Raw genomic sequence first — 20209 nt, forward strand, 5'->3', positions numbered from 1 at the left:
AAATAATAAAATAACATCTTGGAAAAAAGAAATCTAAAACAAACCTTTCTCTTTCTCTTAGAAATACTATGCAGCCAGAAGAAGCAATGCAAATGTAATTCAACAGAAGCAATCCAAACTACAGAGGGACTAGACTAGCCACTATTTAACCTCAAGCCTTGGAGTTTCAACTTCAAAACCACCTTAATTAGTTGATACTTGTAAAAATATTTAAAATAGAGCCAAAGAAGAGGGGTTTACAGTTTATTTTGGCCAAAAAGGAAAGGGGGTTTACGACTACTAGGGAACATAGAGCATGAAGAAATTATTAAATTTTCATGTTGGCAGACATTCAATATTTCCCATGTTTGTTTTGATAGTAATTTATTATTACTACCATGTTATTTGTTCCAAAAGGAGTCATAAATGTGTTTTTTTACTTAAAAGAGGTGAGCTAATATTAAACAAAAAACAATCACAGGCCATGAGACAAAGAGATCGTGGGCTAATAATATTTTTTGGAGTAGGATTAGCTTATAAAATTTGCACTAAGTTTAGTATTTTTAAAATTTTACACTGTGCTAGAGCCAAGCCTAGCCTGTACATGGATTTGTCCTTGTTCAAGAGGCAAAGTGAGACTCAAATACATTTTCATGGGGTATATATAAATAAATAAATAAAAAAAACCAAATATTAATACAGAGAGAGAAAATGGAATGGGAAAGTCAATAAAAAATTAATTACAATATATCATTATATATTAAAAAAATATAAAAAATTAGTTTGTTTAATCTCAACCATTCATTGTACTATAATATAATGGTTAAAAACTTATGTCAAATAAAAGAAGGATAATTATCCCGTAAAAGAATATTTCTGTTAAAAAAATCGATTCTATGATAACGTTAGTAGGGCTTAGTTTCCACATCATCAAACTGCTCGGCAATTCATCACCCTTGACAATTTGACATTCTGTCGTCCAAAATATCCAATAAGGCCAGGGTACATGTAAGATCCAGGGCTCAGTTTCTTTATAGCTGATTCAAAGACATTCGAATATTTGAAAAGTATAGCCGAGCGGCTATACTCTTCAAATATATTCCGGACGAACATGAAGCTTGCACTCGCAGAGTACGGAACTTGCACTCGCGGTCAAGCCATTTCGCTTCTCTATCAACTCAAGCTTCGATTTGTTTTCTCTGGTTTCGGCTGCTTCGTCCTCCAGGTTCGGCAACGAAAAAAGACCCAACCCGCCTAGGCGCCCGCTTAGCTACTGCCTAGCCGCCTAGCCACCGCCTAGCATCCTCGCCCCCGCCTAGGGACCGCCTAGCCCCCTCGCGCCCGCCTAGCGACCGCCTAGCCGCCTCACGCCTTCCTAGCGACAGCCTAGCCGCCTAGAGCCCGCCTAACGACCGCCTAGCCGCCTAGCCGCCCGCCTAGGCCGATTTTTCGAACACTGCAATTGATTGAAAGTCTGAAACAACAATGGCCTCTTTCAGCGTCCTTTGGCTTCTTTTGCAGTCTATGCTTTCTAAGCTGCTTCTGGTTTCATGTGTCCATGGCTCAAAATGCCACTACCGATCCATCTGAAGGTACTAGCCATCTTTCAGGTATAACCTAAATACGTTATTTGATGTGTACGCAATGATTGAATTGAGAATGCAGTGACGGAGTTGATCTCAATATTCAAGCAATGGCACATGCAAGCCCTGCCTATCAGTGGAGGAGAGCCAGGCATTGGATTTGCCATCAATGGAAGCGAGTTTGAAAAGCTAGAGAATAATCCAGCCATCACTTGTGACTGTACTTATGACAAAAATACTACCTGCCACATCACCAAACTGTATGTTATTACCCTCCTCTCTCTCTCTCTCTCTCTCTCCATATTCTTTATTCTTGTGTTGTTGACTGTAGCAAATCAATTAGTTATCAAGTTTAGAAAACTAAGCAGAACATGCCTGATATATCAATTGTAATATTAAGTGCATAACTGCTCAATCTTTTTTCGTTCCAGGAGAGTTTGTGCTCTGAACAAACGAGGGGTGTTTCCAGAAGAATATGTGGCTTTAAGATATCTGATCTATTTGTATGAAGTTTTTCCCACCCCTTCTCTGTTGTTTGGTTTATCACAGTTTACATTTTCATATAAAAGACACAAGTTTCTTACCGTTCAAAATTGTCACAAATATTTTTTGTACTTGGAGATTAATCGCTGGTCATTTCATTTTGTTTCAATTCTTGTAGGAAAATTGATCAGAATTATTTCACCGGTCCCCTACCAGCATTCGTCGGCAATATGTCTGCGTTGATGGTATTGTAAGTAGTGAGAGAGCATTTATTTAAGTTTTGGTAGAAATTTTTTATCTGTCAAATACTTTGATGAGTCTCATTCCCATGTACAATTTCTATAATTGACTCTGGTTCTATTTTCCTTTATCTGTTTTGTAAGCTTTAAGGAACTACTTACTAATTATAATCTTTGAGGTAAGACTAGCTGCTTGGTGATTGGCTTTACTTTTTGTTTTTGGTCCTGATATATAAGTTGGAATTGTATTTCTTACAAATCAATCAATTTTGTTGGTTTATTTCTTCTTTGAGGACATGAAACATAGATCTCCCAAGTGAGTATTATACCATATGGTAAAAGAAGCACATAGTATACAGAAAGTTATTCTGTTTTTATCCTGAATTATAAACAGGTGCTAATATCTTTAATTGATATATTTCCATTCAGGTCAATTGCCATCAATTCATTCTCTGGGCCCATCCCCAAGGAACTTGGAAACCTTAAGGAGCTAACTGTCCTGTAAGCAATGAAACATGACCAAACACAATTAAATTTTGTGTTTTACACAAATGAGAAATACTGTATTGAATTGAAACATGTTAGATATAGAGTCCCCTATCATTTCTGATTATTGCTTTTATTTAATTTTATACCTCTTCAACATGACTTGTTGCAGGTCCTTTGGATCAAATAATTTCTCTGGAACACTCCCACCAGAACTTGGTAATTTAGTCAAGCTCGAGCAATTGTGAGTGCTTCATTGAACTCATCAAATATGAATCACATGTTGCAATGTGTTTTTAATTTTTCTCTAAGGAACGGTTTGTTTGTCATTATCCATGAGCAAGGAATGCATTTATCCTATGTAATTGGTAGTAATCAGTTTATGATTTTTGCAGTTACATGGACAGCTGTGGACTCAGTGGTGAAATTCCTTCAACATTTGCTAAGCTCATCAACATGCAAGTCCTGTAAGTTTTTTGTTTATTCAGTACTTTGAGATTGCTATTCTAGGATGAGCTTACTATGAGTCAACTTTTTGAATTTTAGCTGGGCATCAGACATTCCTTTCTCAGGAAAGATACCTTCTTTCATTGGGAATTGGACAAAACTAACTGCTTTGTAAGTATGGAAAACTTTTAACCTTCTGCAGTTTATGAAAGCAGACCTGCATGGCTGAGAGATGGGTCTTTTATTCACAAGCATCTCAAATGTTTTTTTGTAGGAGATTTCAAGGGAACTCTTTTGAAGGCCCAATACCACCCAGTTTTTCTCAATTGACTTCATTGAATTCTCTGTAATACATTTTAAAATCTCTCTCTTTCTCTCTCTACTGGGCATCACTTATGTTTGTGTATGATAATGAAGGTGAATCAGTGATATATATTATGTGAGCTCCTCTCTTAATTTCATAAGAAATTTGAAGAACTTGATTGATTTGTAAGTTAACCTTCTCGTTCATTCACACATTGAGATCAAACTTCGTTTTCCTTTTCAAATTTGAAATCTTACTCCATTTACTTGTGCACTAAATTTTTTTGGTGGTGTAATAGAGTTCTACAGAATACATTAATCAATGGTAGCATCCCTACTGATTTTGGACAATATCAAGATTTACAGATACTGTACGTTCCAGCAGATATATAAGCTTGAATCTCAAAGATACCAATTAATTTTCTTATCATTTTAATTGTTCCTCTAACTTATCACTCATGTTGCAGGGATTTGGGTTTCAACAATTTAACAGGCGAACTCCCAAGTTCTTTGTTCAACATGAGTTCTCTTACATATTTGTAATAAGGCCTAACTTCATTATTCCCCTTTTCTGTACTTATGCCATTGAATTTCCTGCTCAGAATCGTTCATCTGACCTTTTTCTTGTTTCTTTGTTTCTTTCTTTTTCCTTTTATTTTTCTGGGTGCCTCCTATAATTGATATGGACAGATTTCTTGGAAACAATAGTCTGCCTGGACCTCTTCCAAGCCAAAAGAGCAATCAACTTCAGACTATGTAAGTCTTAATAATGTCATAAAAGTATGCTATAATACTTTTTCTTACTTAAATTCCTTTGAACTTTCATGCATCTTTGTGCCTTCTCATTCTGTATTGTTATGTGCAGAGATTTGTCTTACAACTATTTCTCAGGAAGCTTTCCCCCATGGGCAACCACAATATCGCAACTGTATGTCTCCTTTTTATCGTTCACCTTCATTGTGCATATATAATACCACATGAATGAAATTCAATAAATTAGAAGGGATGGATTTGAAGTACTGATATGTTGAGATCTTGAACACCAAATTTTCATCTTCATATGTTGATTTATTAATGATTTTATGCAGGAACTTAGTGGTCAACAACTTCACATTTGACAGTTCAAACATAACGTGAGTTGAATCGAAATACCCTTTTTTTTAGACGGATCGTTCAAACATAAAGTGATTGCTATTACACTTTTGCAGTTTAATGGATTCTTCCACTACAGTTTAATTATTATAAATAATAATTGTTCTCTGTGTTTACAGTCTTCCTGGATTGAATTGCCTCCAGAGGAATTTTCCATGCAATTGAAATACCCCACAATGTAATCTTCTTCTATATTTCACTAGCATTTATTTCTTTAATGCAAGATCATGTTGCAGCAATAGGCATTGTTTATCTCATTATGTATACATATTGTAGGAATGTCTTGATAAATTTAGTAACCATATCTTGTGCTATTACATCAGTTTGAAGTTTTTTCACTAATCATAGCTTGTGCTATTACATTGAATTGCAAACTTCTCAATCAAGTGTGGAGGACAACAAATGAGAGGAAGTGGCGGGATATTGTATGAGGCTGAAGACTGAGCTCTTGGCCCAGCAACATTTAATGTAACCAGTACACAGAAATGGTCTATTAGCAATGTGGGTTTGTTTTCTGATAGAATGAATCAATCATTTGTGGAAACCACCCTTACGCAAGTCTCTGGTACAGATGTGACCCCAAAGCTTTTCGAGACTTCAAGAGTGTCCCCAGGTTCATTGAGATACTATGGCCTGGGTCTTCAGAATGGACCTTATACTGTAACATTGCAATTTGCAGAAACGGTTTTTGCTAGCCGCACTACACAAACTTGGCAAAGTCTAGGAAGGCGTGTATTTGATATCTATATTCAAGTAAGGCTGCTAATAAACTATTTGAAGTAAAGGCAACCTCATTAGACAGAATTATTTAACTATCTCTTCATTTGCTTCCTAGGGGAACCTCAGAAGGAAGGACTTCGACATATCGAAGGAGGCAGGAGGGGTTAACATAGCAGTTGCGAGACCCTTCAAGGTTAATGTGACAGAGAATTACCTAGATATTCATCTGTTCTGGGCTGGTAAGGGAACATGTTGCATACCTGAACAAGGTGATTACGGCCCGCTAATATCAGCTGTCCACGCTGCTTCAGGTATATAATATAATGTCAAGTTATGAAGATTTCCTATGAATGGTTTAAATGTATTTATCTGCTGTCAATTGATTGACCCTGAACAATTATTCTGTTTCATTGCTCAGATACACCAACTACACCAATTATTCTGTTTCTGTTTCAAAGAAGAGCAGGACTGGGTTGATAGTTGGTATTGCTGTCCCTGTCGGAGTAGTGATCTTGCTATTATTATTTTCAGTTTTATATATGCGGAGAAAAACATCAGAAAAAGATGACGATGAAGGTAAAAGAGCACTGAGCATATTATTAAGGGTTAATTCTGCATGCGGTTCTAGGTTCTTTCTGCTATTGATAAGCATATTTGAGAGAAAATACTTCTGATGTGTTGTTTCGAAATTTAAACCTATGTCATACTCTCTTTTGAATATGAAGATCTTCTAGGATTAGGTCCCCGACCAAATACTTTCAGTTATGCTGAGTTGAGAGCTGCAACAGAAGATTTTAATCCTTCAAATAAGCTAGGAGAGGGAGGATATGGACTTGTTTATAAGGTGAAATCTATTTTACATCAATATCTGCTACTTTAAAGTAATGACTTTGACTTCTTACAAAAAGAAATTGAGAGAGAAGCAAAATAGATTCTTTCTACTTCCCTTTCATGTCACTGAATTGTATTTCTGTTTACAGGGGACACTTTCTGATGGGAGGGTAGTGGCTGTGAAGCAACTTTCAGTTGCATCTCACCAAGGGAAGAGTCAATTTTGTAACCGAGATTGCTACGATATCTGCAGTCCAATATCGCAATCTAGTAAAATTGTATGGATGCTGCATTGAAGGAATCCACCGCATTTTGGTTTATGAGTATCTTGAAAACAAGAGCCTTGATCAGGCACTTTTTGGTAGGTTTTATAGAAACAGAATACCATGCAGTTTCAAGGACTCTAAACGTTCCCCCAAGTTTTTTACGCAACCATTTTTGTTATAATTTTTCTCAGCTGAGGAGTGAAGATTAAAGAAACCAAAAGAGTAATTATCTGAATCAGAATATTCTGCAGTTTGAAATATTCTGAAGTTACATCCAAGTTTTTTCCTTGAGAATAAATCTTCTTTCACTGCCTTGGTTTTCTGCTGGCAAATAAAGAAAGAAGAAAACTACTGCTAGTTAGATTTTATTAGTTTTTGCTCTGTATGAGGGATTATTCAATTAAGTATCCTGAACAATTTTGAACACAAGAAAATATGTTAAACCAGCCCAATTCTCATATCAAAATATATTTTCATTAATTTTCTTTTTACTTTTTCTCTTTTATGTGCATTGGTTGTTTTTCCATGTAATGTTTCAGGAAGAAATGACCTGCACCTTGACTGGCCTACCCGCTTCTATATATTGTTGGGAACAGCAAGAGGACTTACTTACCTTCATGAGGAGTCAAAGCCCAGGATTGTACATCGCCATTAATATTTTGCAAGATGCAGAACTCTCCCCAAAAATATCAGATTTTGGATGGGCAAAGCTTTATGATGACGACAAAACACACTTGAGCACCCGGGTTGCAGGCACAATGTAAGCCCTCGTTTAAGTTATACATTGTTAATCATGACTAGGGAGGGTGTAATCCAAGCAACATTTTTAGTAAGCATTTGATAATCTTGTAGAGGCTATTTGGGGCTGGAGTATGCAATGCGCGGATGTCTGACAGAAAAGGTTTATGTTTTTGGTTTCGGGGTTGTTGCTTTGGAGATCCTCTGCGGGAGACCAAATTCTGACAACAACTTGGATCCTGAGAAGATTTATCTTCTTGGATGGGTAGGAAAACTTTGCCTAGCTACTTTTATTTTAGCATTGCTGTGAAAACTTATTTATTTTTTTCCTTTTTGACCATGCCTTGATGTTTGTTTTCAGGCATGGAATCTACATGAAAACGACCAGAGTCTGGGGTTGGTGGATCCAAGATTGACAAAGTTTGATGAAAATGACGCAACTAGATTGATAAAGGCAGCTCTCCTCTGCACTCAGGCTTCACCAATGATGAGGCCATCGATGTCACATGTGGTGGCAATACTTTCTGGAGATATTGAAGCAAGCACTGTTATGTCAAAGCCAAGTTATTAGGCAAATTGGGATTTCAAAGATGTAACCACAAGTAGCGTTTTGATGGATGATGATACCTCATCAACTAAGAGCAATGTTCTCCTCAACCATCAGCCTGAAGGGAGCACAACTGGTTCTAGCCCCGGGATTGACCCTGCCCTGTCTTTGGTAAATGTGACTGGATCAATGCTCACTGGCATTATAGGAGAAGGAATGTGAGAAGTAAGAAGTTTCCATTATCTTTCCCTTGCTGTAAATCTGTGACTCTCTCACTGCTAAAACTTTTCTACATTTTGTACTTGTCTTTGTGTCTTTTCTGCCTTTAGTTTATGGGAATGATGATGTATATAGAAATAAGATACAATTCTATAGATATCTGGTTGCCTTAATCGGCCATTGAATGATAGAAAAATATATTATTATTATCAAACAAATAGATGGTTTATCCTGTAGTACGCGTCCTGTAAATGTTGGCTAGGTAAGCCTCCTGTCGTAAGAGTAGTAGTTATGAACCCTGTAGACCATCCCCAATTGGTAGGAAAAAAAAACTTGCAACCCCTTTGGGGGTTATCCTGCACTTGGAAGAAGTAGAAAAAGGAATAAATATAGTGATAATTAATAATTTCAGTGTTTGAATTTATGTATGTTGAATCAAGAAAAACGAATTAATACTCAATAGAAATAATCTCGACCCTCAATTTCCACAATTTTTTCCTCAAGTCATTTAATAATTTCTCTGCTTAAGTTACCAAACAATGAAAATATCAATTTATCCTCTTCAATTCCTGACTTTTAAATCTGAACCCTCCAGGGTAGATTGGCACTAGACCATACAATATACAAACATTTGCTCTTCTAGACAGAATCCGTTTGTACTTCTAGACAGAATCCGAAATTGCAAGACCAGATTGGAGAAGCTTGAGTTGTTTGTTGGGCAGCTGATTAAGGCAAAAGAGAGGAGAAAAACTTGCTTCTTGCCAACAGTGGTTTTAAAGCAGACTTGTCCAACTTCGCCTAGCCGAACATCATTTGCCACAACCCTATCAACCATGTCATCTTCATGTTAAGTTAATTAGTCTTAATTACTACATTAAGCTTTCACAGCCGGTCGGGATGTATGAATTCCTTTATACTTTTAAATTCCATCATTTACTTTATTACTAGTTAGCATATTTCCACATGGTGTTACAAAAATCACAAAAATCATAACATGGGACATGACACGGTGTTACTGTTATATCGAATAATTTCTTCATATATGGGTTTTTTTTGTTTGTTGGTTTGGATTATGAGATTGTGTTGTATGTTCTGATTTGCTGGCCCAACCCAAGTTTTTTGGGCCTTGTGTATTCCTTTAGCTATTGGGCTTTGTTTAGTGAACAAAAACCGAAATCAAACTTACATCTTTGATTTTTTTTATTTTTTTTATTTTATAAAATGAAAACTAAATCTAGACTAACTTGAATTGAACAGAGGAATATATAGTATTTGGGTTCGACTGTTCCAAATTTCACCCATTTTATCCCATGAAGTACACTAATCCCCCAAACTATATTTTGAGCCCATTTAGGGCATTTCCACCACAGCCCCCAGCCCGGGCAAGGAGGGCCCTAGGCTCAAGAATCAGTTTCCAATGGTACAAAACAGCCCAGGCAAGGCGTGGGTTTAACAAGCCCTGACAGACCTAAAGGCAAGAACAACTTGAGCTAGGGCCTTAGGACTGTGACATCATTGATGACATCAGCTATGATTTTTTATTTTTTTTTAAATTGAAAAAAATACCAAAAATTTCAGATTTTTGTTTTGTTTTGTTTTTAATAAATAGTTTGCCATATTCTTTACTTCTCACACCAAAACTCTATACAAGTTTCTCTCTTCGTATCTCATGTGAATAGTAGTTGTCTTTGGGTTGTCATGACAACATAATACGTCTAAGGAAAAGCCTCATACAATAAGCAGAAAAGAATCTTACAAATCCGAGCTCTCTGTCCACACATATAAATTGTGTATAAAAGACATGCCATGCGAAACATTTTTATGTTTTCTCAACTACATAATGTGATAATTATATGCCAATATATCAACACATCATCATATTTATGTTTAGTGATACTCATTAAGAAGTCTTGAGTTCAAATCTCGGTTGAATAAATAAAAAAAATTCCACGTATTTATCATGCAAAGTAGGATTTCCAATTTGCCAATTCACATGTCCCCTCCTATATTTGTTTTCTTCAAAGAGTTCCATGGCCGTCCACAACCACAATGGGGATCCAAAAGAGGGTACAAGGATCGAATGAGACGACTTGAGACGACTTAATGTTCTATCTTTTGGATTTTGTTGTTAATTAATTTAACGTGGGTGAAAATTCATGAACAAAACTGAACTGGTAGATAGGGCACAATTAAGGCGACGCAATTAATTAATTAATTAATGTATCCTAATCAGAAAGGAGTAGGTATTGTAAGTAGATCGATAGAAACAAAAAAAAAATGTCATTGTTTGCTTCGTTGTCTTTGTGTGAAAGGAGATGCCAGAGAATAAGACATCCCTCACATCATTCACATCCAGTATGGAAAAGATGAGTTGAATTTCAACATCAAGCTGATTAAGCTGATCTTTCTATTCATTATTTGTATCTTGGTAAGTAGTACAACATTCAAGACCGGGAAAATGTTTACAAACAAAAACGTTTGATTTTTAATTTACAAGAACTTATGATGAACCAATCCTTCATTTCAAATGAATGAGTAAGCATTCAACCGATGAGCGACAGCATGAAGTTGGCCAAACAACTCGACTTCAAATGCTGCGGAGATGTTCTAAGTGGCACTTCTTCTGAGTACCTCATTCTTTGTACATTCCTCCTGCATATTTAAAGTACTAATTCAGTAATTTCGAGGGAATCGGTAAACTGAGAGTTGGTTATAGATAATTTGGCAAGAGCCAGGACAATTACCATCAATTCTTGCCAAACTGCTAACCAACACTCTTACATCTCTGTGAAGTAGTAGACAATGATATTGACCACGCTAAGAAAATATAAATTTCTAGGTACCGCAGCTGGACCACCCAGAAAGAGATGGAAAAACAGTTGATATTTTCTAACATTAGACATTTTCTTAAGTAGCAGCACTTCCTAAATAATTAATCATTAATACCAGAATATGATAGACAAGAACAGAAGTTTTAACTGAAGGCTCCAGTGTCGCAAACACTAAATATTAATTGTGATGTCATGATTATAGTGCTTACCTGGAAAGCTTTTAAGAGAGAATAACAGTGCCTTTGCTCTGCAGTTGCTGCAACATGCTTCGCCTTCAGAGCATCACAAACTTTTTGCTCTTCTTTAAGTCCAAGTTGTACCTTTAGTAGCTTCTGTAAAATGGATTCAGCAGTAAAATTTAGGAATAACTAGAAGCATTTGTGAAAAAGTATGTACAGAAGTTGAAAACGAGTGGATACTAATGAGGCAAATAAAATACTCAGTCATGTGGAAGTTTAAGTTGAGTTTGATTGAAGTAGCAGACAACAATGGGATATACAATTGTTGGGCGCGAATGTGTAAGCACATACTAGATTCATTTACTCCTCAATATGCTGGACACAGAACTCGGTTGAATTATATTAGTTTTATCTTATTTATATCTCTAATAACTCAATACGGGGTTTGGCCTGTTACAGGTGGTATTTTTAGCACATGAATTATATCTTATTTCTCTCTTCACTTAGTGGGTGCATCTGTTTGGTTTCAACCCTTATCCTACGCTAGGGATGACATATCAATACCTATAACTATCTCATGTTTTTGTCTGGATGCTTACCAAATTTTGAAGTGCCCAAGTTGTATAAAATCTACTATGATGTCCCTGATACTATTCAGTGAACTACACTGCTAAAGATTCATTATCAACAGTGATGATAGGCAACAGGGCAACTGGGTTCACCAGGTTGCCGCAAGGCAGAAAGTTAGTTCCCCTCCAAAGCTATGCATATAAATCCACGCTAGTTCTCTCTAACTGCTTCTCCCATGCAAGGAGTTAAAAGGCCATTCATTCAAGCCCTTGTAAGGTCATACGGATCAAAAGGCTATCTGACTAGATGCTAGTAAATGATTTACAAGGAAGGTAAAGGGGCAAAACTCTCCATTTTCTAAAGGAAAATCAAAGCAGCGCAAGTCGTTTGGTTCTCTTTGAGGGGAACCATCCTACTAGACTAGAAAACGGAATACAGAAACTATGGATCTCTGTGGACACATAAATAAAGTTGTATGAGGGAGTAAAAGCAATGCTCTTTAGAATCAACTAAAGCATACATTCCAAGATTGAGGAACTAAGTTTCTTCTTTACTAGGATTGCACAATAGTATCAAGGCAGAGTTGAGGTTTTCTTTTCCTGATCCCCAACAGAATATATGCAGACAATTTGATGACATTTGGGCATTACCTGTTGACTGCCCCTTATGATTCCCTCCATGGAGTTAATGAGTTTCATGCGACCATCAGTGCTAGTGATTGCATCTTGAAACTATACAAAGTTTACAAGCAAAATAAGTTGGTAATAATGACAATACAATAATAGCAGAAACAAGTGAAAAACATCCTGCATAAAATCAAATTATCGAAGAGAAAGGAAGAAGAAGAAAAATGGGAGCATCCCATAAGAGGATATTGATGGCGAAATTTACAGCAGACTACCTGTGAACTTATTGAATTCAATAAAGATGTTTCCTTTAGCATCAATTCTTTGATCTCCAAAAGTGCATTATATGTGGCATAGAATTTACGAGTTTGTCGAAGTTTTCCCTGAATTTGAGCGTTCAGTTCTGAAAACCGGCGTTCATACCTGCAGAGCCAAGGTTGAGACAGTCGGTGTTTTTTCTTTTTCTATCATAAATGCAGAAAAAATAATCAAAGACCATACATAAAATATGCCCCAAACTTCAATCTCATACTTTAAGTTGCATTTGAAGTCTACCCAACTCATCTAAATCCTTCAAACTGGTTTTAGTTAGCAACCATCTAGAATCTAAGTCCTAAACAAGCCCGAAATTTATAAACAGAGAAAAAAATAAAGACATACTGGATGAGTTCTGATTGAGATGGAACATCATCAATCTGGCGCTGCACTGCCAGCACTTCCCTTGATCTAGCTGCAAGTTCCTACACATATTACTGTTTTCATCACCAAAAAATAAATAAAAAAATTCTAGCAACACCATGTTGCAGCAAATAATCAAATGTTGTGAGCAACAGCAAATTACCCTTTTAGCTGAATCAATTTCCTCCACTGATTCACTCAACAGACGATCCAATTCATCAGAGACGGTCTGGCCATCATACCCATTTGTTATTTGGTCCTCCAATCTACGAACCTCAGCATCCAATTCAGAATTACTAGAAGACTGGATTTCAAGCTCTTGCCTTTCCAGCTCCTGCAATAACATAATCAAATTTCAATCAATACCCATTACCGAAAAACGACGACGCTTCGAGAATAAACAGAGACACGAGGAAAATAGTGAACCTTCAATGCCTGGCTAAGCGATATCAACTTGTGCACCGCAGCTTTAGCTCCTTCCTTATCGATTTTCTCTCTTAAACTCTGCAATTCATTCGTAACATTCGCTTTCCTCTCAATCTGAAATCAAAAAACAAAACCCACATTATTAATAAAAACAACAACTTTTTCTTTGCCAAGAAAATCAAAAGCCATTTTTGCTACAAATGGTCAATATTTTACTGACCAATTCATTCAGATTGTCTTCTGACATCGTTGATCTTACGAATTGTTAAGTTTCACTGTAAAAACACAACAGTTGATAGAACGACGGCGTTTTGTAATTGGTCGGGCTTCGTTGCGAACAATATCGGATTGGGGGTGAGTGAGTGAGGGGAGTTGACGGTTGAGGACGGCGATGCACCAGGCCGCTAGACGAACCCTTTTTTTTTTTTTTTTTCCCCTCTAAACGACGAGGCGTTTTGTGGGCTCGAGAAATTGGGCTTTTGAGGTTCTGGAGTGCATTAGATTTGGGCTTTGAGCTTAAGAGATTGTCAAGTAATTGGATGAAATTTGCATGGTAACATTGGTCTGCAAATGGGATTTGTTGTTTTCAGCCGGCAAAATTTCTTTTTACTTTGGTTTTTTTTTTTTTTTGGCCTAATTTGAGGTTAATATATATTTTTGAAATTAGGGTTCAGTCAACTATGTTTGGTCACGAAACTATGAAGACGGGATAATTAGCTTTCAACGGCAAATAGATCAGCATTGGGCATAATAGCGTGGGCTTGTAACTAAGCATGGCATTAAAGTGATTGGTCATTTGAACTAAGCCTGCTCTTGTGATGTTCAATACGGTGAAATCTCACAAAGCACAACCCTTATCCTCGGGTTAGTAGGACCCCTCAATTGAAGAGGGTGGGTAGCAAATACAGAACTCAGTTGGAATTTTGATTGGGTCTGTTAGGTACCAAAAATAAACATGAAACATATTCGCAAGTTTATGGTCTGAACCTAAAGCTCTTTGATTCGAATTTCATAATGATACGATCTTTTAACATGATTCATGAACAATAAGAAAAGTTAACTCGGTTTCTGATACTACAAACATGTTAAAAGAAATATTAATGTGATGAATTCTCATGTAATTAGAGGGGTTTCCTCCTTAAGTTGAGTTTGGTTCAAAAACGAGTAGAGAGGGAAAATTAAGTCTTAAGTCAATAACTCCATTATAACTCAAGACTTTCAAGTCAAAGCAATTGAATTCTCAATATTTTAGGGCAAGGTTGCCAGGCGTGCATGAGCTAAACTTGGACTTTTATCGTTTTAAGTCATCTAAACCAAAGAAAAATTGAAAATGAAAAAAACGCAGTGTTTGTGGATTGGGGGGCAAAACCATGATCTCTGGCTGGCCTAATGAAAGCTTTGGGTGACCAAATAAGACAAGAAGAAACAGCAAATACCGCACAAACCACGCCCACATTTGATGGAGTACATGTACAAATGTAATGTAATGAGGCAATTAAGGGTCAATCAAATCTGATCTTGTCATCATGATTCACGACTAAGCATGCATGAGAGCAAACAACTTGAGCAAATAATACAGCCTAGCCTAGCTATAAGAGTACAAAGTACAAAACATGATGATGCATGATCTATATATATAGTTCCCTTCTATAGAGGCATTTCTCAAATTATTTTATTTGAAAGACACCCTTTAGTGTTTTCTACGATTTTTTGAAAATACTTAAATTTCAATAATTTAATTAAATGGTAAAATGATATCGTATTCAAGTGATTTTTTTGTAGAGATGATTTTTGAATGAATATCTACAAAATAGACGGTTTGAATTAGTGAAATACAATGTAGAGTGGGCCCTACAAGGGTGCCTATATTATGTTCAAAAACGGCTTCTACTTAAAGTTCAAATTTGCTTAATTAGTTTATATCATTGCCTTAAATCGTGGCTTGGGGTGGGGTTTGAGGTCAATGTGTACATCACATATCATATACACTCACATGCAGACCTCCATGATTAGCAACTAATAGAGCCAAATTAATCATATAACTCAAGTTTATTGGTTTTTTAAAATTTTTCATAACATTCACATGGCATATATTACAACCCAAGTAAGTATTAATTATATACTTTAACTATGAATGTCTTTGATTAATTATTATATTTTATGGATTAACTAAATGAAAATCTTTCATCACACGTCACTCATTGTGCAGATCATGATTGCCCTAGATTTTGTAATTTGATTATATAGATACTTTCACCGTAAGCTTCTTTTCTTATATGTGGCTTTATAGATCAACAATGGAAATCGTTTCTATATTTTATTTCTCGTTTCATGTGTTATTTGCATTGCACTCTCCCAAAAGGTTGACTAGCGTGATGAGCTGTATATCGGGATGGGCACTAAATTTTTATTTTTATTTTAATGTTTTAATCTGCTGGGTATTTTAGAGTGCAAATTATTCCAAACCCACCCTTAGCTCCCCATATTCAGCCCTCATCTCTAGACTTTCCATTTCTCTATGCCCTAATAGCACTACCCTTTTGGAAGTTCAGCCCCACCTTAATTTTAAATCTTGGTTTGTCAACTAGAATGCAGTAGTATTTCTCTTTCTAATATTAGACGATATATCATATTCGAGAAGAATGTAGCAGTATTTCTCTTTCTGATGTTAGAACATATACAACTCTTGAATCTCTTCTCCTAATATATTAAAAATAAATAAAAGAATCTTGTCTCCGCCTTTGCTCACAGGATTGCAAGAATGCAAGCTACTCCCCATCCTAATTTATTATGTGCATTGTCAATGAAAGCCCGCCACCACACATTTTTAAGATGAAAATTACTTGTGCAAGTGGCTTATAACTCAAATGGTTAAAAGCACTTATCCGTGCACCTGAGGTTTTAGGTTCGATTTCCCCCTCCCTCACTATCGCTTATTAGAAGATGAAAATAACTTGTACTGTATATCAATAATCCAACCCATAATTAAACCAAATATATTTATAACCTTTTTGTCCCGGAAAAGATGCAAGATACCACTACATATGTCTAAATTCCATACCAACCACACACTAAAATTATTTGTCTTTAACGAAAGTAAAACGCACCACACATATATAATTAATATAGCAACCTTATTACAAAACACATCCCCGATGGATATATATATATATATAATCATAATTATAATCAAACTCCAGCATATAATTCAAGTGCATCCTCACGAATATTGGACGTGAAGTATGTGAAGTATTCAGCAAAGTTGAATGGCTTGTATAGCAAAGGGTGCTCTTTGTCTATAAATTCCTGAGGTACTTCAATTACCACCTCCTCTTTAGGCAAAGAAAATAGGGCATACGAGTACCTCTCTTTGTCCCCACTCATCATAACCCTATGTGTCACTGCATGAAGCCTCCCATTGCTCCAGGCTTTAAGTGCATCCCCAACAAACACCATAACAGCTTCCTTCGGGACCATCACCTCCACCCATTTGCCTTGTTTGGTCAGAATTTCTAGGCCTTGCACATCGTTTTGGCACAGAATGGTTAGGGTGTTTTTGTCAGTGTGAGGCACAAGACCAAGGGCATTGTTAATGTTGCTTGGAGGAGGAGCTTTGTACTTCATGAAACGAAAAGCACTGGTGGTGTTTTGGGCATGGGATTCATAGTGGTCTCCCAAGCCAAAGCTCTCCAAAATCATCCTAAGGATGATGAGATTCAATTCCATCATCTTTGAAGTCATGGATTTCATAGCCTCACTACCATAACAAAACAAAGCAAAACAAAACATATATGGTCATGTACCAGAAAAATGTAAAAGTACCCGTTAACCATTATCACTAGCATATATAACAATTCAATAATCTTGGATTTTCAATTCCACGTAAGTCACAGGGTTGTCAAGAGGAAAAAACTAGGATAGGGACTTTCCTGCCACGTTGTAGGTTGATTTGTTCCGTTCATGTTATAAATTTTTATTTGTAATTCAAATTTTGTAAAACTTGTTATGTTTTAACTAGACGATACCTGTCACGTGACAAAAAGTTTCCATTCAAAATTTTCTCTTCATGAAGCTCATGAATATATGCACCTACCCGTTATCATTATATATGTACTCTTGTGATGGGATATATGGAGTTGAAGTTAATGTTGACTATTGTACATAATCCAAGAAAGTGCAACTGAGTTTTAAATGAGGCAGTTACATCTGCATAAGAAACCGATTATCTTGCCCTGTGCTGGAGTTCTACAAGGACATGTGCAGGTATAGCCAGAACTATATAACAATCATATAAAGCTGGCACTCCTTTAATTCAATCTGTTTCAAGGGATAAGCCTTATTAAATGAGGCATTGGCAAGTAGCGAGGGTGTTGGGTAGCAGCCATTGTCATGCCAAAAATATGGAGTTTTTATGTCATCAAAATGCCGTTGCTTGGTTTGAAAGTGTCCAATTTAAGGAAAGATTCTCAATCATCTAGTGACCTTAACCACAATTCTTTCCTAATTTGATCTAAACAGATGGTGATTAATCTTCTGTTTAGCTGCAATTATATGTATTTATAATTAACTCCCCACCCTCTTCAAATCCAACTTTCGAAATCAATAAGTTGAGAGGTAATATATGACATGAGAAAAATGTTTGAGGGGTTCTTGGTTTGTCTATCTTAGACTCCTACAGTGAGATATCTCAGACTGAGAACACCAGTTCTTGCTTTTTATTAAAAATAAAAATAAAAACCAAAATTAAATTTGGCCTTGTGGAGTTTTTTTTTTTTTTTTTTTTACAACAAACGACAGAATTTTATTCGAACAACTGGATATATATATTTGGGTGATGAAGCATGTAAATATATATGTGATCAAAGCTAAAGCAACATTTTCATTTTCCAAACCTTAATTAGAAAGCAAGAAAATCTCACCAGAAAGAAGGCTTGCCTTGTGGCCACATGAGGTTGGTGAAGGCTTGAGCTGCATCGAGCTCGCAGGCATCGTCGATGCCAAAGCTTTCGTTCAAGGGAATGACAGGGCTCTTCCCTTCATAGCTTTGGTAAGGCTTGGGGCTTGTGTGCTTCTGCTTGGTCTCTTCAGGCAGATCAAACAAAGCTTTCATGGCCGCCACCATTTCTTCACGTAAATTCATGGGGATCTCATCCTTCACTAACAAAAGAAAGCAGCCATAATTCTCACATGCCTCTCTAACTTTGTTGTTCATAGCTTTCCATTCCTCAGTCCCTTGCTTTTTTAAAACTAAACCCTCTGAAAAATCAAGAATTGGAAGTACTTGATCAGCATGAGCCTCCTCTCCCATCTCTCTTTCTCTCTCTTTGTCTGTCTCCTACTCTCCAACTCTTTTCTTAGAAATTTAAGGGGAAACCCTCACTCAATATATAGGAAGCTATGGCTAATGGCTCCACAGGGTAAACCCCCCACCAAAAAAAAAAAAAAAAGTCTTAAAGATTAATTGTGCCTACCCTTTTGGCTGGTTATTTGGGCACCCAATTATTTTTCTACCCTTTTTATTTCTTTGATCGGATGTAGATCTTATGTCACAATGACATGTCATCACTCCTATGAGTAATATATACATCCCTTGTCATTAGCTAATGCCTCTCATTTGGATATATATCATTCTTTGCTATCAAATTTTGCCAAACTATAACTTATTAATATAAGAGGAAGGCTACTTTAAGCAAAATTTGTTTAATCAAAATGTTTTGCTAATTAGCAAATAAAACAGCTATTTATATAGACTTTTTAGTTGTCATAGTCCTTGAACTTAGACTCAATTTGCATTTTGCTCCTCGAATTCATAAAATGGTTGACGTAGTCCTTCAACTTCACTTTCGTTTCCTGCCATCATATTTGTTAGATTTTCTATTAAATTTAGGGGTAAAATTGTTACTTCAAATCCAACCCCCATCACTCACACCAGCACCACTCCCACCACCACTTTTACCAAAATCCACCATTTCCACCACCATGAAAACAAAGAACAAGACCCCGTTGCCTTCTTTGATTTTTTTTTTATTTACACCCATCAAACATCTAAGTTCACTCCAAAAAAATTTCCAAAACCTTAAAATCCAACTATAACGTCTGACCAACACTGCTAACGGAAGTGGAATTCAGGGACTAATTATCAACTATTTTGCAAATTCCATGACTAAAATGTGAATCATGTCTAAATTTAGAGACCATGGCAACTAAAATGATTTACAAATTCATAGAGTTTTGATATAATATTAGCGAATTATGATATGTAGTGATCTCTACGAAACCAAGAAGGATAAATTATCTAGTTGAAAGCAAAAATGCATATAGTTTGTAACAAAAGTAGATATGGAGAGAAAAAAAAAATACCTTCACAAAGTTTTAAGAAACAAATACCAAAGGTCGATGGTTCCAGTTTCTTCTAGTCAGATGATCTTAAATACAAACAGCCCACAGCTCTGTGAGTTGAAGAGAAGACTTTCGTACCCACATGGGTTCATATTGTGCAGCTCCTCTAATAAAGATATGGGGTGAGGGAGGGGGTACCCAAATAATTTGTCCAAATTCAATATAAACCCTAACATTTAAGGATCCCTCTCAATTATCATTCATAATAATAAAATAAAAACCTCATTTTCAAATCAATCAATGCTTTGTGTTTCTGTATTAATTAAGTTTGTCATTTATGGTGTGTGGTTCCTTTTTTCCCCTTTTTCTTCTTTCTTTCATTTATATTCCGTTGGCAATATTGAAAATGATTAGGGAGCATAATGTTATGTACTGGTTGGAAAATGATATGTGAGTAGATTGAAGAAGATGTGCAACAGTTGTATCCCACAAATTATAAAAAAAATAAATTCAGCTGATGAGACATGCACCAAGAACAAACTCTTTGTGCTTGACTCGACATTCGAC

At 36.2% G+C, this 20209-nt stretch overlaps 2 protein-coding genes and 1 pseudogene across 5 annotated transcripts; 1 reads left to right on the plus strand and 2 right to left on the minus strand.

The window, feature by feature from the left end:
- The first annotated feature begins 1970 nt into the window (after positions 1 to 1970).
- On the plus strand, positions 1971 to 8189 carry LOC110766295 (putative LRR receptor-like serine/threonine-protein kinase At1g56140; annotated as a pseudogene). The gene is made up of 22 exons (XR_015833030.1): positions 1971 to 2065; positions 2224 to 2295; positions 2714 to 2785; positions 2943 to 3014; positions 3166 to 3237; positions 3317 to 3388; positions 3492 to 3563; positions 3635 to 3706; positions 3820 to 3891; positions 3988 to 4059; positions 4211 to 4276; positions 4386 to 4448; positions 4609 to 4653; positions 4792 to 4847; positions 5037 to 5425; positions 5508 to 5722; positions 5811 to 5968; positions 6118 to 6236; positions 6373 to 6584; positions 7029 to 7249; positions 7342 to 7492; positions 7589 to 8189. The product of XR_015833030.1 is annotated as a putative LRR receptor-like serine/threonine-protein kinase At1g56140 (transcript).
- Positions 8190 to 10364: 2175 nt separating this feature from the next.
- Positions 10365 to 13754, minus strand: LOC110766261 (paramyosin-like protein). 2 transcript variants are annotated; one of them, XM_088251554.1, is made up of 9 exons: positions 13524 to 13754; positions 13304 to 13417; positions 13041 to 13211; positions 12860 to 12939; positions 12475 to 12622; positions 12224 to 12304; positions 11034 to 11156; positions 10738 to 10841; positions 10365 to 10645 (listed from the first exon to the last, which is right to left on the minus strand). In XM_088251554.1, exons 1-8 carry the CDS (start codon positions 13548 to 13550, stop codon positions 10758 to 10760), a joined length of 828 nt encoding a protein of 275 aa, XP_088107680.1. In that variant the 5' UTR covers positions 13551 to 13754; the 3' UTR covers positions 10365 to 10645; positions 10738 to 10757. The 2 variants fall into 2 exon arrangements, with proteins under 2 accessions (XP_088107680.1, XP_021825244.1); XM_021969552.2 differs by lacking the exon at positions 10738 to 10841 and having other exon boundaries at positions 13524 to 13748.
- A 2531-nt stretch (positions 13755 to 16285) lies between these two features.
- On the minus strand, positions 16286 to 19907 carry LOC110766269 (putative 2-oxoglutarate-dependent dioxygenase AOP1.2). 2 transcript variants are annotated; one of them, XM_088251522.1, is made up of 3 exons: positions 19664 to 19907; positions 18223 to 18559; positions 16286 to 17060 (listed from the first exon to the last, which is right to left on the minus strand). In XM_088251522.1, exons 2-3 carry the CDS (start codon positions 18513 to 18515, stop codon positions 16493 to 16495), a joined length of 861 nt encoding a protein of 286 aa, XP_088107648.1. In that variant the 5' UTR covers positions 18516 to 18559; positions 19664 to 19907; the 3' UTR covers positions 16286 to 16492. The 2 variants fall into 2 exon arrangements, with proteins under 2 accessions (XP_088107648.1, XP_021825251.1); XM_021969559.2 differs by lacking the exon at positions 19664 to 19907 and having other exon boundaries at positions 18223 to 18767.
- Positions 19908 to 20209: the final 302 nt, after the last annotated feature.

The sequence above is a fragment of the Prunus avium genome, chromosome 1 (genome assembly GCF_965620075.1).
Source record: "Prunus avium chromosome 1, drPruAviu1.hap1.1, whole genome shotgun sequence".
Taxonomy (NCBI): Eukaryota; Viridiplantae; Streptophyta; class Magnoliopsida; order Rosales; family Rosaceae; genus Prunus; species Prunus avium.

What these genes read in the sequence shown, in the direction of transcription:
- LOC110766261 (XM_088251554.1), bottom strand. Translation starts at nt 13,550, where the DNA reads ATGTCAGAAGACAATCTGAATGAATTG. An exon ending in AAATTGATTCAGCTAAAAGG is followed by an intron (nt 12,940 to 13,040) that starts GTAATTTGCTGT and finishes TAATATGTGTAG; the next exon opens with GAACTTGCAGCTAGATCAAG. An exon ending in TCATAAGGGGCAGTCAACAG is followed by an intron (nt 11,157 to 12,223) that starts GTAATGCCCAAA and finishes TCCATTTTACAG; the next exon opens with AAGCTACTAAAGGTACAACT.
- LOC110766269 (XM_021969559.2), bottom strand. Translation starts at nt 18,611, where the DNA reads ATGGGAGAGGAGGCTCATGCTGATCAAGTACTTCCAATTCTTGATTTT. An exon ending in CAAGGCAAGCCTTCTTTCTG is followed by an intron (nt 17,061 to 18,222) that starts GTGAGATTTTCT and finishes TTGTTATGGTAG; the next exon opens with TGAGGCTATGAAATCCATGA.